This window comes from Rattus rattus, chromosome 2 (assembly GCF_011064425.1).
Source record: "Rattus rattus isolate New Zealand chromosome 2, Rrattus_CSIRO_v1, whole genome shotgun sequence".
Lineage (NCBI taxonomy): Eukaryota > Metazoa > Chordata > Mammalia > Rodentia > Muridae > Rattus > Rattus rattus.
Window position 1 is genome coordinate 141958857 of NC_046155.1, and position 17192 is coordinate 141976048.

Genomic DNA, 17192 nt, shown 5'->3' on the forward strand with positions numbered 1-17192 from the left:
TCTAGTTCCATCCATTTGCCTGCAAAACTCAGAATGTCCTCGTTTTTAATAACTGAGTAGTATTCCATTATGTAAATGAGCTACATTTTCTGTATCCATTCTTCTGTCCTGGGACATCTGGGTTGTTTCCAGCTTCTGGCTATCACAAATAAGGCCACTATGAACATAGTGGAACATGTGCCCCTGTGGCCTGGTGTTTCATCTTTGGGGTATATTCCCAAGAGTGGTATCTTTAGGTAGGTCTATTTCCAATTTTCTTAGGAACCTCCAAATTGATTTCCAGAGTGGTTGTACCAGTTTTCAATCCCAGTAGCAATTGAAGAGTGTTCCTCTTTCTCCACATCCTCACCAACATGTGTTGTCACCTGAGGTTTTGGTCTTAACCATTCTGACTGGTATAAGGTGGAATCTCTCAGGGTTGTTTTGATTTACATTTCTCTGATCACTAAGGACTTTGAACATTTCTTTAGCTGCTATTCAACCATTTGAGATTCCTCTATCATGAATTGTCAGTTTAGTTCTATACCCCATTTTTTGATTGGGTTGTTTGATATTTAGATGGTAAGCTTCTTGAGTTCTTTATATATTTTGGATATTAGCCCTGAGTTCAATTACCAGCTGCCATATGGTGACTCATAATCATCTGTAATGAGATCTTGTGCCCTCTTCTGTGCTGCAATGCAGGCAGAATGCTGTATATGTAATAAATAACTTTTTTGCACTTATTTCTTTATTTTAGATATTTTATATATTTACATTTCAAATGTTATTGCCTTTCCCAGTTCCCCTCCATAACTCCCCTCTTCCATCCCCCTCACCCTGCTTCTATGATGCTGTTCCCACTCCCACCCACCCACTCCCACCTCACTGCCCTGTCATTCCCCTACCCTGGGGAATTGGGCCTTCACAGGATCAAGGGCTTCTCCTTCTATTGATGCTAGACAATACATCCTCTGCTACATATGCAGCTGGAGCCAAGGGTTCATCCATGTATAACACTCTTTGGATGGTGTTTTAGTCCCTGGGAGCTCTGAGGGGTCTGGTTGGTTGATATTGTTCTTCCTGTGGGGGTTGCAAACCCCTTAAGCTTCTTCAGTCCTTTCTCTAACTCCTCCATTGGGGTCCCCATTTTCAGTCCAATGGTTGCCTGTGAGCCTCCAATTCTGTATTTGTCATGCTCTGACTGAGCTTCTCAGGAGACAGTTGTATCAGACTCCTGTCAGCAAGCATTTCTTGGCATCAACAATAGTCTCTGGGTTTGGCGTTTGAATATGAGATGGATCCCCAGGTGGGGCAGTCTCTGGATAGCCTTTCCTTCAGTCTCTGTTCCACACTTTGTCCCCATATTTCTTTTAGACCAGAGCCCTTCTAGGTTAAGAATTTCGAGATGAGTGGGTGGTTCCATCCTCCAACCAGGGTCCTTGCCTAACCTCTGGATATGGTCTCTACAGATTCTCCCTCCCCTTTGTTGGGCATTTCAGGTATTCTCAACCCTGCTGGGTCCTGGGAGCTTCTTACTATCCTGGCATCTGGGATTTGCTGGTGGCTACCTCCAGTTCCTCATCCCCATTGCCACATACCTCTGTTCAAATTTCTGGTCCTCTGTATATCATCCCTGTCTCCTCTCATAGCTGATCCTACCCCCTTTACCCCTCCCCCTCCTTTCTTCCTCCCAAGTCCTTCCCATTCTCTACCTCCTCTGAATATTTTGTTCCTCTTTCTAAGAAAATTGAAGCATTCCCATTTTGGTCTTCCTTCTTCTTGAGCTTCATATGGTTTGTGAATTATAACTTGGGTATTCTGAGCTTTTGGGCTAATATCCACTTATCAGTGACTGCATACCATGTGTGCTCTTTTGCGACTGGGTTTTCACTCAGAATGATATTTTCTAGTTCCACCCTTTTGCCTGAGAATTTAATGAAGTTATTGTTTTTAATAGCTTGAGTAGTACTACATTATGTAAATGTACCACATTTTCTGTATCCATTCTTCTGTTGAAGGACATCTGGGTTCTTTCCAACTTCTGGCTATTATAAATAAAGCTGCTATGAACATAGAGGAACATGTGTCCTTGTTATATGTTGGAACATCTTTTGGGTGTATGCCCAGGAGTAGTAGAGCTGGATCCTCGGGTAGTGCAATGTCCAATTTTCTCAGGAACTGCCATACTGATTTCCAGAGTGGTTGTATCAGTTTGCAATCTCACTGTCAATGAAGGAATGTTCCTTTTTCTCTATATCCTCTCCAGCATCCGCTGTTACCTGAGTTTTTGATCTTAACCATTCTTACTGGTGGGAGGTGGAATCTCAAGGTTGTTTTGATTTGCATTTCCGTGATGACTAAGGATGTCATTTCTTTAGGGGCTTTGCCTCAGTTAAGAATTCATTGTTTAACTCTGTACCCCATTTTTAATAAGGTTATTTGGTTCTCTGGAATCTATCTTTTTTAGTTTTTTGTATATATTGGATATTAGCCCTCTATCAGATGTAAAATTGGTGAAGATTTTTTTCCAACTTTTTAGTTGCCAAAAAAAAAAAAAAAGGAAATACTCTTTAATTTTCTGTTTTGTGAATAATTTTACAGAGTTCTTCTTTGAAGATTTTGTACAGGGCCCTGGAACATTGTGATTGAGAGACTATTAATTACTGGTTCTATTTCCGGGGGTGGATGTTAAGACCATGTTTAAATTGCTTACTTGATCTTGATTTAACTTTTGTAGATAGAATATTAGAAGACATTCATCCATTTCCTTTAGGTTTCCAGTTTGATGGAATACAGATTTTTAAAGTATATTCTTACAGTTAACTAAACTTTCCTGTGACATTCATAATATCCAACTTTTCATCTTTTATTTTATATGTTTAGATATATTCTCTGCCTTTTAGTTTATGTTGCTAAGGTTTTCTCAATCTTTTTGATTTTTTTCAGAGAACCAACTATTCATTTCATTGATGGCATTTATTTTAATTTTTGTCTATTTAATTGATTTCATTACTATTTTTTCATTTTTGTTAGTTTTCTTATTGTTCTAGAGTTAAAAATGTGTGATATTAAGTTGCTAGTATGAGATCTCTTCAGTTTTTTTTTAAAGTGGGCACTTAACATTGAGATCCTGCCTCTTATAACTTGCATTTATTGTTTCATTTATCTGGCTATATCATGTTTTAATTTCAACTCAATAATAAAAAAAATTTAAATTTCTTTCTTTAGTTCTCTTTTGACTCATTTTTCATTCAGAAGTGAGTTGTTAAGTTTCCAAGAGTTTGTAAGCTTTCTGTTTTTTCCTCTTTTTTTGAGCATCTATCCAGCTTTAATCTGTGATGGTCTGATCATTTTTCTTATATCTGTTAAGACTTGCTTTCTATCCAAGTACTTAATCAAATTTGGATAAAGTTCCAGTAGCTGCTGTAAAAAAATACTTTTGTGTGTTTGGGTGAAATGTTTTGTAGATGTCTTCTAGGTCCATTTGATTTATGACATCATTTAACTCTAGCACGTTTCTGTTTGGTTTCATCTGGATGGCACGTGTGTTGGTGAGAGTAGAATGTTAAAGTCACTATCACTGCGTGATATTAAATTTGTGATTTTAACTGTAGTCCTGTTTCTTTTATGAACTTTGGTGCCCTTGTGCTTGGTTCATATATGTGTAGAATTGCAATTGGTAGATTTTTCCTTTAGTGGGTAGGCAGTGCTTTTTCCTATCTCTTTTGGTTAGTTTTGCTTTGGAGTCTGTTTTGTTGTTTTGGATTTTTTTCTCCAGATACTAAAATGGCTACACTGGCTTCGGTTTTTGTTGTTGTGAGATTTTGATTGTTTGTTTTTTGTTCCATTTGCTTGGAATGCTTTTTTTCCACATTCTTTTACCTTGAAAGATGTCTGTTCTTGATGTTGAAGTAAGTTTTGTGGATATAGCAAAAAGATGGATCCCTTTTTATAATCCAGTCTGTTAGTCTGTCTCTTTTTATGGGAGAATTGAACAATCTATATTGTAAGTTGTCAAAAAGCAGTGCTCATTGATTCCTGTTTTGTTGCTATGGTGTGGGTTTTTCCCCCAATTTTGATTTATTGTTCTTGGATAATTTATTTCTTGTATCTTCTTGGGTGTGGTTAACCTCTTCAGACTGAATTTTTCCCTCTAGTGCCTTCTATAAAGCTGGACTGGTTGGTAGATAGAAATTGCCAAAAAAAAAAAAAAATTTAGATTTTGTTATGGAATGTTCTCTGCCAATTGTGATTAAAAGTTTTGCTGGGTTCAATTCTCTGGGCTGGCATCTGTGGTCTCTCAGAGTTTGAAGAATGTCCATTCACTGAGGCCCTCTGGCTTTCAGAGACTCCATTGAGAAGTCAGGTATCATTCTAATGGGTCTGCCTTTATACACGGCTTGGTCGCTTTCCTTTGCAGTTCTTATTATCCTTTCTTTGATTTGTACATGATTATTATTATGCATGTCTCATAGAGGATTTTTTTCTCATCTTGTTTATTTACTGTTCTATATGATTCTGTACCTTGATTGGCACTTCTTTCTTTCAGTTTGCGAGTTTTCTTCTACGATTTTGTTGCATTTTCTGTACCTTTGACCTGAGCTCATTCTTTTCCCTCTATCCTTATAATTTGTAGATTTAGTAATTTCATAGTATCCCTCACTTTATTTGTCTGAGCTATCAATTTCTTCTACATTGTCTTCAACACCTGAGATTTTCTCTTCCATGTATTGTAATTTGTGAGGCTTAACTCTGAGGTTCTTGTTTAACATCCTCAAGTTTTCATTTTCAATTTTATTTTGGTGTGAGGATTCTTTAGTGATTCTATTTCTTTGTTAATTTCTACTTTCACATTTAAATTGTTTTATTTCATTATACTGTTGCATTTTCAGATCTTTAAATTAGGGATTTATTCACAACCTATTTAAAGTCCTTGAACATGGTCATAATTGCTATTTTGAAGTCCTTGTCTTGTGCTTCAGTAGTATTGCATCTTTCATGGCCTATTGCAATAGGATTACTGGCTTCTAGAGGAGGCATATTGTCTTGGCTGTTCATGTTAAAGGTTTTTTTTTTGTTGGGGTGTAGGCATCTGGAGTTATGAGGTATATGGAATATTGCTATGTTTCTTTATGCTAATATGAGATACTCTGTGTGTGTGTGTGTGTGTGTGTGTGTGTGTGTGTGTGTTCTATTTTGTGATTGATCTTGCCTTTTCTGGATCCTAGGCAATTATGAAGGCTATGGGAATGCTTCTGCAGGTCTCAGGGTGATAGAAAGGAATTCATAAAGGCTAGGCAAAAAAGACTGGGAGGGGCTTGGGGAAGATCTAGGAAGACCTGGGTCTGTACCAAGAGATAGCTTATAGCTTCCCCATGAAATGGAGGTGAGCTGGGAAACAGACAAAAAATAACTCTGGAAAGACAGCCATGAATGGACTAAGGAGACCTTGGGTTCAGATCAAGGGGGGAAATTCCCAAGATACAGAGAATGGTGGGAGGATGGGCTTCTGTAAGCAGACTGCTTACAGACTGTTACAGGACTGAAAGTGAGTCTGGAAAGATTGTAAAGGAGGACAGGAAGGATAGGGAAAATCGTCTTCCTGGGTTCCGGTCTGACGTGGCCACTGGGAGTTCACTGGAGGAAGTGTTTTTGTGGATCAGCATGTGACACAAAGGAAAAGAGATGGCCTGGCAAGGAAAGCTGACAGGGTCCTAGGATCCCTACCTTTTAGAGTGGAGGTAGACTGGGAGGAGGGACACCTCCAGGCAGGCTGAAGAAGGACAAAGAGTAAGCCTGGAGAGGCAGGGTTGAAAGGGTTAGGGAACCCCACACTTACAGGTGGAGTTCTAGGGAATCTGGTCTCTATTGCTGTCTCCTACTTCCCTTTACCTTGAGTTTTGCTCCTCATTCCTCTCTGTTATCTTCCTGTGTCTGAGCAATCTAATATTATATGCATACAATTTTTAATACGTCTATGTCCTGTTGCATCACCCACTCCCTCATCCTGTGATGACCTTCTTTGAATTTTGTGACAGTTTTTGTCTGTCCAGAGTTCAGCATTACTACTCTGATTGTGTCCACTTTTACAAAATTGCTGTTAATTATTTAACATTTAACCTGTGTTCTGTCATGTATCTTAAGTGTGCCTCATGGAAAGAGCATGTAACTGAGTCTTTTTTCTTTATACAGTCAATCTTTATCTATATAATCAATATTCATCTTTTAATCATCACAGAGTACATCCTTTTTAAGCAACTATTTGTTCCTAGGAGGGATACACAGATGCTACCACATAAAGAGGACAACCTAGAGGGGTCATTTCTCTCCTTTTATCATGTGAGTTCTGTAGTTCAAACTCAATTTCTCAGACAGGATTGTGAGCAACTTTACCCTTCAGCTGGCCAAACCAATATCAATTTGACATCAGTTGTATAAAACAGATATACTTGTTGACTGTGTTCTCAGAGGCCACCCAAACTCTTACCCTGTTTCTAGTAACCTTAAATTCAGACAAGGCAGAAAGCAGTCTCTGTGTACAAAAGCTAGCAGGTGCAGTCTTCGCCTTTGTCTTTCATCCTCAGGGAAAAGTTTGAGATTGCAATTTCTCTTGAGTATGCCAAGCTGAAGGTTGGGAATCAAGCAAACAATACTGTGAATCTTCCCACCAGGCTTTCCATGGTGGGCTATGTATTTCACAGGTGCCAGAGCCCTGTTACAGTTCCTGGTGTTTCCACAGAGGCAATTGTTCATGTGTTCATGGGCTGTCACTGAGCTGCCATCTCTCTGTTGAGAGAGTCCAGGTCTTCCTGATCTGCCTCTTGCTGATGTCACTTCATTATTGCTTTAAAGAGCATGAAGAGAATGTCTAACTACTAAGGGCTGCATATGTAGTCCTCAGACATTCCCCTGCTTAAAGGTGTAATGCAAATGGCCTTTGGAATCTGCTATACAGGCATGCTTTGCCATTGCATACATTTTTATGTTTAATATTCTTAGATGTAGAGAGAGGATTCCTAGACAGATTCCAAGAGAAACTGCCATGAAAGGACCTTTAAACCTTCCCTTTCCTGTTACAATCAATAGAATTAGTCTGTGGGTGGAAAGGTTTCCGCAGTCTGTTTCCTGCTAGAGAAGAGAAATCACAGTAGTCCCAGTTATTTAAGCAGGTCACACTGTGACCTTAGAGCTGGGATTTTAGGGTTGCAAGACTCAGAAGATGCTTTCTGTACCTTACAGTCTTGCCAATAAATGCTTTGAGGAGGTGGCTGTTTAGAAGCTTTTGAGCAAGTACCAGTCAAAGATCTGGAATATGGTGGCTCAGAATTATTATCCTATGTTTTCTTCTGTTTTGAAAATGCAGTCTAAACCTTTTTGTTTTGCTTCCATTAACAATGATGTGGATCACTTGGTTGCCTTATTGCATATTTCTCAAGTCTGACAGTGGCATACCTTTCTTGGTCTTGGTGAATTCCCTCTAGCTTCCCAGGGGTCATGTATGGAAAGTATATGTACAATGAGACTGTAAGGTTCAGAGTTGCCACCCACAGTTCCGGGAGTAAGAGAGGTTGGATCTGGTGTATGCCCTAAGAAGCAGAACCAGATGGCTCGATAATCTTCTCACAGAGCTGGAATGGGACCAGCAATAATGCTGACTTCACCCATATTGGCCTTCCAGTGTTCAGCTGAGTCAGTTTTGCATTGACCCAGGGAGTTGGCAGCTCTTTCTGATTAGCATGTACTTCTTATTGTAGTTCTTCAACCATTTCCCCAAAGCTAGACTTTTTCAAGTTGGGAAAATGCATGCTACCACTTACACATTACCCACAGATCCAATGTAAGCCATAGAGACAGAAAATTTGAATTTAAAGGAGCCCGCAGTGATTACTTGTGGTGATAATTATGGTCATGATTATGAAGATGATGGATACTAAAAATAATAGTATATTCTCACTGAATTCTTTGTTCTGCAAAATACCATTAAGCCTTTCTACCAAAGTAGAGAATTTAGAAGTTGAATTCAGAATCCTAGCTTTCTCCTCTACTCAGGCTGCAGCATCTTGGAAAGCCACCCCACACAGTCCATACACTTCTGCCTCAGGTTCCTATCTGTAGAATGGGAACCAAAATGGGGTTGTATGCAAGTACTATTTACTGATAGCTACTTGTTTCTCTTCTCTGTGGCCACTGGTAGAAGGAACTAATGCAGTAGAGATCACAACATGTGATGGACTAGAGATCAGTCTGTTTAATGCCCAATAGGATTAGTAGCTTATATAAAAGAATGGACAGCTGGTACAGGGAGTGATAGGATTTCTACTCTTGCTCCCAAAGACTGGAAATTGGAAGGCCAATTCCCAGCTACTTGAAGTAGCCTTTATACATCAATGTTATTTGCTTTGTATCTTTTACATTTTATATCTTTTAAATTTAAGTTGTCCATATTTAATTTTTTCATACTTAATCTTTTATAAAAATTAGAAATGTAATGACTAGGTCAAGTTAGAAGGTGAGCATGGTTAGAAAGACAGAAGTCTAACTGATCTAGCTGTAAGGTACTGAGCATTTACTATTTATTGTGAGACAGCAAAACTACATTCTGCTCATCTGAATGGGCTTTATTAGCGGCCATTTGGTATAGAGGGACTAAGACAGAGATTTTGCGAATCTTCCATATTTCAGACCTGGTTGTAGTCATCTGGTGTGATCCATTGACCATGGTACTTCACTTACAGTTTACATGCCTTTCCTCCTGGTACCATCTATGGGATATCTTAAGGGTTATCTCCTATGCATAGTCTCAAATGCCTGTGCAACCCCACAGCAGCACCTATCCCTCTGAGCACTCATTATATCCAATATTATATTGTTATATTTTACTATATATGCAATCATTATAACGAGTATTTTAATCTGTGTTTCTGTCATTGCCTATTTCTTGTTTATTTATGAATGAATGCAACTTCCTTTGTTTTCTGTCCCAATATCACTTTCAGCATTTTTCTGCCCAGGAAGACAAAATCTGGGAACAGATACTTACTGTCATGAGTGTCCTTATTTTATCAGAGCTTTCCCCACTTGACTTCTTGGATCAACTCCTAGTTGTCTTCATGTTCTGAAGGATGTTTAAGGTTCTTCATCATATTACAGTTCTCAAGCTCAGGTGATCATTTAACATGCACAAGCCAAATAATTATAAAAGTTGTACAGCCCTACTTTCTAGAGCTGTCATTGGGACCACAATATCAGTGACTCCTTTCTGTGTGTGAAGCTACAGGAGGGACATAGTGAATCAGAAAACTTTGCTCTCCAGAAACCAGCTCATGTTTGGGAAACAAGAGTTCTTGGCCTAAAACAGAGAGTGATCATATAATATATAGGTTCAAAGAAGGGTCTTGCTTCACAGTTACTTCATGTAAAATATATTTTCCTTCAAGGACCACAGATACCAAGGAATCACTTCTCCTAACAAGGTACCAGTCAAAAGACTCAGGTCAATAAAAATCAGATATCTGGAACTCGTGTGTTTAGCCTTGTCACTTAAACATGGTATGGGTTCTGCTTGAATTCATTCTTTGTGGGTAGATTCATGCTCTTCTGCCTCCTCTGTAAGAAGAGCTTCAGATGTGTCCATATGAGCCAAGCACAGCTTCTGTTTCTCCTGCCTTTTGTACTGTCTGCCCAAATTCTGAGCCTAACGGGTTCCAGCAAATGCTGCCTGACAGCAACGTATGCCATGGTGTGTATCTATGGTTTGTCACAATTTGGTTGTTGTTGTTGTTGCTGCTGTGTGTGGGTTTTGTTTTGTTTTTAACTGTTGAGGTTGAATCCAGGACCTGATGCACCCTTCCATGTGTTCTGTCATAATGATGTGTTCCTAACCCCTAAATCAAGATTTAGACTTTCTTGAGGATTTTAGAAACCATCCTGGCATGCTTTTCCATTTACCTTGGAAAAAGCCAAGCAATGCTTTCGAATCAGCTTGTAATCCTCTCCATGAGCGAAGACCACAGATGCTCTTGTTTTACAGTGGTATTTCTTAACTTAATAAATAAGACTGATGGCTCCTAATAGGCCCCGGGCTGAAAAAGAAAGAGCTAAATGAAGGAAAATTAAAAACATTTATTAACATTTAAATGCCATCTACCTTCTGTCCCCACTGGTTACAACTGTAGATTTAGCCAGCTGCGGATAGATCTGGACTACAGAGGAAAACATATTTAAATTACTCATGCAGAATAAACAGCTATTTGCATAATGTTTGCATAGTAGTCCCTATGTTATCTAGAAGTGTTTGAATATGTTTTGTATAGGTTATATGAAAATGTTCAATTTTATATAAGGGACTTGGGCATGCAAGGATTATATATATGTGAGGGTTCTGGAACCAAGAGTTATCAAGGAATTGCTGTGGTGTTAATTTGAGGAATAGGAAGCTGGTAGTGAATTAAAGAGAATTCTCTCTCTCTTTTTCTCTCATTGGAATTTTAGACATATCCTAGGAAGTATTCATGTGATATCTGAACAGAGACTATGACTTAAACTTGTTGGAAATAAAAATGTATTTTTTTTCTCACAAAAGGTTGCTTAATACAAAGCTCTTACTGCAGAAAAGATTTTAATATCCAGTGTCAGGGGATGAACTGTCCTTAATTTTTTCTTTTCAGTTTTTACCATGATTGCATTCCTGTGGTGATGGCAATAATCAGGAGACAGTACAGTTATCTACAGACTCTAGAGACTAAGGGTCGGCTACCTGTCTCTCTGTTCATTATCAGATCACCCACTCTGTAGGAGTCATAATAGGGCAAGCTAATAACTAGCGAGTGATCTTCCTGAGATGGTCTGCCTTGGATTATAATATAATCTGTGACAGATTCACTCTTAAATGGCAAGGCCATAAGAGAATTAATTTTAGGAAAGAGTCCTGCTATTAATATGTTTTTCCTGTTATTATTAAACATATATAATAATGACTAGGTATTAGCCCACCACTTTCATGCAGATCTCTGCAGATCTATGATGTACTGTCTTATAGTAATGCTATATAGACAAATAGATGACTTCTTAAGTCTTAATGATAACCCTATAAGAATTCCTAATAAAGTTGTATCAGTGATTATTAAGCTCTTTTATAATGGAACTGCTATGAGGTCCTTTCCTGAGAGTCAAAACTGCAATGAGAACTCTGCCAGTCTCCAGTTAATTGCTCTTAGATAGTAACCAGACTTTCTCCTACTCAGAGCACATTCCAAGAGGTTGTAAAACAATTAACCGAAAGTTATAAACAGGAAACTAATGATTTATTATAGATGCTAGGACAGAAGATAAAATATTGATTGGATTTATCTATACAAAACTTCACTAATAACTTAGGTATGGTTTTAAACCTTCAGTGAACCTGTGGAGCTGTGAAAAGTGATGGATGTTTAGCCAGATAATTACTCCTAATGGATATACGTGTAAACATTCTCTGTTGTAAACTTCTATTTCAATTTATGATTTGATTTTGTGTGTGAACTTGTGATGAACTTTTTAACATATGATGATGTATTCTGGAAGATATATAAGTACTGAGGACACAGAGATTAGAAGAGAGAAGAATTTTTTGCCTTTCCCCACTTAGGATCTTTCTGCTTTTCCCCTTAGCTTTCATAGGAAACTTCTTACAACTTAGTAATAAATTCTGTAATCACTTTTCAAAGAGTCCCTTTTTGTTTCTGTGACTTCCAACTAGCAGGCTGAAAGTTAGAGCTACACAGTTCCTGCTGAGATAGAACAAAGGCCTGTTACTTAATCCCCCATTGTTAGGCTGCAGGTGTCAAGCACCTAAACCAGCAGCCTTTTACTCTCAGAAAGAGCAAGAATGATTTTTTGGGACTTTTTAGAAGTTATCATCAGCATTTTAGTACAGTTAGAGAGCTAGAAAGTCCAGAGGCCCTCAGACTTTAAAGCCACATCAGAGTCCTACTCTGTGCCCCTACTACTACCCGCTTCAGGCTAAGAGGCTCCTGGCACCACTCTAAACCTGTGTTGCATGTACAGAGGCTGGACTGGTGCCCTTCTCTTGGTCACTGAAGTTTCTCTCTTTACTGACAGTTCAAATAGTAACTCACAGTTCTTTCCGTGGTTGCCTAAAGTAGTGTGAGAAATAGCATGGTGGAGTGAAGGAAAAACAAACAGAAAAAACCTAAATATTGTACATCTGATATGTGTTTGTGATCGAGCTGAGGAAGAAATGTAGGCTACACTGTCCTTTTAGGGTCACAGCAACCTCTGAAGGGAGGACTGTGGCTAAGGTTTCTCAAGGCTTTCCCAGTATTCCTGGGAACACAATCCTTTCACACATACTAACCCTAACTTTTTAGAAAATTAATACTCAGATAGGCTATGAAAGATCTCAAATGAAGAATTGCAAATGAATTTATTTTTCAACCAATAAATGGCACCCATTTTTAGTGCCTTTTCTATACTGTTTACGATAGATTTTTTTTCCATCTCACCTAGAAAACTGGTCCCTTCTGATGTTATTCTTTCCAACTTCTGAAATATCTCATCCTTCTTTTCATTGTCTAGGGCTTGGTTTTGAGATCATTATTATGGTTAATATCCGTGCGTTTATTTATATATATAATTTGTGGTATATGTTATGGGTTGATATTTATATATATTTACATTTTATGTGATATTTATTTGAGGGCAGGCACAAGATAAGGCAAGGCCTGTGATTGGGCAGTAAAAAAAAAAAGGCAGGCTGAGAATTTTAGAGATGGGACAGAGAGTACAGAGAGGGAGGAGGAAGGAAGATAGAGGAAGAGAAGGACAACCCAAATCCACGTGACTTTAAATATCCACAGATAGCTATGAATATCTTATACCAGATGGATAATTATAGGACAATTTGTCTTATCTAAGTGGGCAATTTGTATCACTATCAGTTGGCTCTGAGTTTATTGTGTGGATGTTTTGTAGGGTGAGAGGTTACTGATATAAATCTAATTGATAAATTATAAGCCATTAGAGTTTTGATTTTACTGGGTTACAGAAATTTGTGACAGCTAACTGCAAGATGGGCAGTCTCTGCATGGGGCTGGTGTGGCAGCAACCTGCCATGGGAATTTACTAAGTCAAGTATAGACATTTCAGGAGCTTTGGGTCAGAAAGTCTATAGAGATGAGAACACTCCATTGGTGCCATGGGGCTCGCTGGTGCTGGTGCTAGCACGAGATGGTGTTCATTTTTAAAAAATATTTCCTGCTACAATATGTCACAAAACTTGCCATCTTAGCTACTTTTGTTGAAGTAAAAGTTAGTACCATTGGGTCTCATGACTATCCATCTCCTGAACTCTTTGTCTTCCAGAATTGAAATTCTATATGCATTACTCCCCACTCTACCACTTCTGGCAACCACGATTCCACTTACATTTCCATGAATTTCACTAAGTGGGAGTATTCTGGACTCATATAGTATTTGCCTTGTAATGGAATCATTTATTCAGTATAATGCCTTCATCATTCATCCATGGTGTACCATGTGTCAAAATTTCATTCTTTTTGAAGATTAAATAAAATTGCATCATATTTCCACTTTGATTATCCATTCATCTTTTGTGAACATGAGTTATTTCTGCTTTTTTAGTTATAGAGAATGGCCTTAGTGCGAGTGTGCACATACAAGTATCTGTTGAGTCCTTTGCATTTCTGTTGGTGAAATACACAGATGTTGGAGGTTATACCTTGCAGCAATTCTGTTTAATATTTTGAGAACTACCATACTCTCATCCACAGTGCCTGCATAACTTTCCTTATCATTAATGGTGCTTAATTCTATTCGAGTACCCTGTGGGTGACAGGGGCTATTCTTGTCAACCGTCACAATACACATCTTGCAAGTGACTTGTCCATGATAGGCTGGCTGTTTCCTTCTGCTCTTCCTTTCATACAAAGGTTTAGGTTTGGTGTAATAAAATTTATATAGTTGTCAGAGATATTGATAGTTAATGCAAGACACCATCATAAAAGTAAATATCACAACACCCCCTCCCATCTTTAATTCTAATATTTCTATAGTTTTAGGTATAGTTAGTTATTTAACCTACTTTGAGTTTATTTTTGGATATGAAGTGAGGTATAAGGGTCTAAATTTATTCCTTTTCTCTTGAATATCTAGTTTTTCCTGCATTGTATGTCCAAAACACTACTATTTTCCCTATCTAGATGTCTGATGGTTTTCTTGTAAGCCTTTTGTCAGAACTGTATCTGTAGTGTCTGAATTATCAACTGTGTCCTGTATGTTTCCTGGGCACAGTTGTCAGATGGCATTCTAAAATATGACACTGACATTATTATGACTTTGCTTAGTGATAGCCACTAAAAGCAGTGGCTCCCCCAGTATTTATGAGTGTATGGGTGTTTGCATGTGTCTGTATTCCAAATGCCTTTCTTAAAACCTTGGCTATGTGATTGATTGCACTCAATACATTTCACACTTTCCACTTTCCACCATTCAGGCTTTGTGTCTAAAAGCAGTTTTAATTTAATGAGATTAATAAACTCTTGAAACCCAGACTCTAACAAATACTCTGAAACAACCCAAAAAGCCATTTGCAAAATGTCTTGGCTAATGTCACACAGTCTGCATAGCATAATCTAAGGCTGTTGTGTGTGAAAACAGAACACCGAGGAATCCAGTGAAGGCAAAGAAGGTGCGATTTATCATTTTGATAATTAGAGAATCCTAGTTTTGGGTTTAGAGCATGCTTATCTGAAATTTGTCATGCGTATAGTGGCAGAATTGTGTTGGGGCTTTCGTCCAAAATGTCAATAGCTCTTTGGAGCTAACACTGCCTAGTGGTGTTGACAGATGTTCAGGGAGTTAGCTCAAATTCATGAAAATTGTTTTCATCTCAGGAAAGTCTGAAAACTACTCTTCTGGCTATAGGTTTCTTGAGTTTATGAGCTTGGAAATTCTGATACCACTTAGTTCCAGAAGCAGAAGGAGTCCATTTGTGAATGAACAGTTATTTAGCAAAACTGAAGGAGGCCCATTGAAAGAATGCAGAAGCACACAATCTTGTTTCCATGGAAACCTCATGCAGGAAAAGTTCATGCATCTTGTTTATATTCCTCCAGGGCAGACATATTCTTAAATTGGCTCCGTTCTCTCCTTCGTCATTCCCTGAATGGTGATAAAGAGGTTCCCTCCTGAAGAGGCCATTGGACCCTGGGCTCAGCAAACTCCCTGTCTCATTGGTGGTGCTCAGTTCCACTGTAGGCAAGGGAAGAGGAACTGGCCTTCTTGAACCTAAATTAACCAGTTAGCGTGCAGTGTGTGTGTGGTCACAGGAGCTGTGCACGCTCAGACTTGTGCGATGCACTCAGGATCTCTGCGTCAACTTGAATCTGAATGTATGCTGCTCACAGGAAGTGTGCACATTCATACTTGAAAAGGTCAGGTTTTTATTACCCTAATTTTTACTTTTTTGACTATAGCAATTTAACTCTGTGCTAGACATGTGTATGTCTCCTTAAATGATAATGATGATAATGATAAGTCAGGTTTTAATTTTTTTCTTCGGCGTTTGGAGCAACTAGAACTTTGCTTTGAAACTGTAGGTTTTTTTCTCTTTTTTAATCTACCACTGATATTGCTCATCTCATGATTTAGGTTTATAGCAAGTTTGACATTAAATTACTTATGCGATGTCTCATATTTTATCTCATTTCTTTGCCATGAAAATCAACTTAAGTAACATAGAATATCTTTATAGTCGTCTGTTACTGGCAATTTGCAGTGGATAGCTGTCTTATTTTCCTACAGCTAAATAAATACAAGTCAGAATCTCTCATCCTTTGAAATTTTAAGAAGGCAAGATGAGTTTAGTTTTAAATGCAAATGAAGTCCCCAAAAGAAATCCACCCACCTGAGCAGCATAGGCCTGTGCCTTTAGTGGCTGAGTCCTCCAGACATGGATTGGGTTGTGCTCTCCATTTCTCACTGTACCATAAAGTACTAACATATATGTATTTTTCCCCCACAGTAAAACCAACTGTGATCGATGTGGACATTTATGTTAACAGCATTGGTCCCGTGTCATCCATAAACATGGTAAGAAGCACCTGTGTTTAACTCCGTGGCTCATGTGCGCCTTCATGCTTACAGTCCCCTCTGAATTTCTGCTGCAGTTTTATTAAGCAGGTTTAAAGCCCACTGTTGACTCAAGTTAAGTGCCATGTTATTGAAAATAGTCTTTAAGAGTCAGAGGCGACAGGTTTTGACCCCAGTAGTGAGGCATTGCTAACTGTTCCTACTGTCACATATATAGATAGTAATGCCTTTGGGATGGGATAATTTAGGGTTGTATAGTCATTGGCTTTATCTGACCTCATGAATATTAGGGATGCACATAAATCCAGTGAGAGAAATTATTCCACATGGACAGTGCTTAGTTGCTAAGCATGTAATGCTGTAATAGAATGCATTATACCAAGCCACCTGACATATCTGCCAGCTGTGGTGTGTCTCTCGATTAGACACATGTAGGAGTCCCAGAGCAGGTCACTTGATGTTGGAAACAATGTCCCACATGGCGCTTCTCCCTGCCTAGTTCCTCTGAGTCTGGGCGATGTCGAAGAGAAAGGACATGGAATTCCCGGCATGCCAGCACGTGCCTTCGGTTTGTCTTGTTTTGTGCATTGGATTAATACTTTCAAATCAGTAGCAGTTGTCAGATATGGAAAGTATCCGTTTCTCAAAGGAGGTGTCCATGTCATGGTAAAATTATGTTATACATGGTTCTCCTTAAGAGAAATCTTAAAGATATGGCTTCTGGTAGAATGGTAGCTTGTGTGAGGTTCCATGTGTAATCTGTAGCATCAAAAACAAAATATCCAAACAAAACATGTTATCAGTGTCATCTCTAAGTATGAACAGACAGATGAAGTGAATAAAAGAAACTTGCTTCATACAATGCCCGGACGAGAAATGGCTGGTGTGTTAAAATCAATTTAAAAAAAATGTAATCTTCTCTTAGCTGGGAAGTAATTACTCCGCTGACTGTACTGAGAAAGTATTCATTTGTAATATATTTGTTTCTTACTCTGGGATTTAGTTTGGTTGCCTTTGATCCACACAACTTTTTAGTGCCTTTGTGTCTCACACTGATTTATCTCTAACACTGAGCATTTCCCTACGGTTACACGTTACTT

The 17192-nt window shown here is 38.5% G+C and overlaps 1 protein-coding gene across 1 annotated transcript in view; it reads left to right on the forward strand.

Moving 5' to 3' along the window:
- Window positions 1–17192, forward strand: part of Gabrg3 (gamma-aminobutyric acid type A receptor subunit gamma3) — a 599492-nt gene that overhangs the window by 46152 nt on the left and 536148 nt on the right. The window contains exon 3 of the mRNA XM_032893505.1: window positions 16025–16092. Within this exon, the coding sequence (XP_032749396.1) occupies window positions 16025–16092 (68 nt within the window). The remainder of the gene's footprint in view (window positions 1–16024; window positions 16093–17192) is intronic.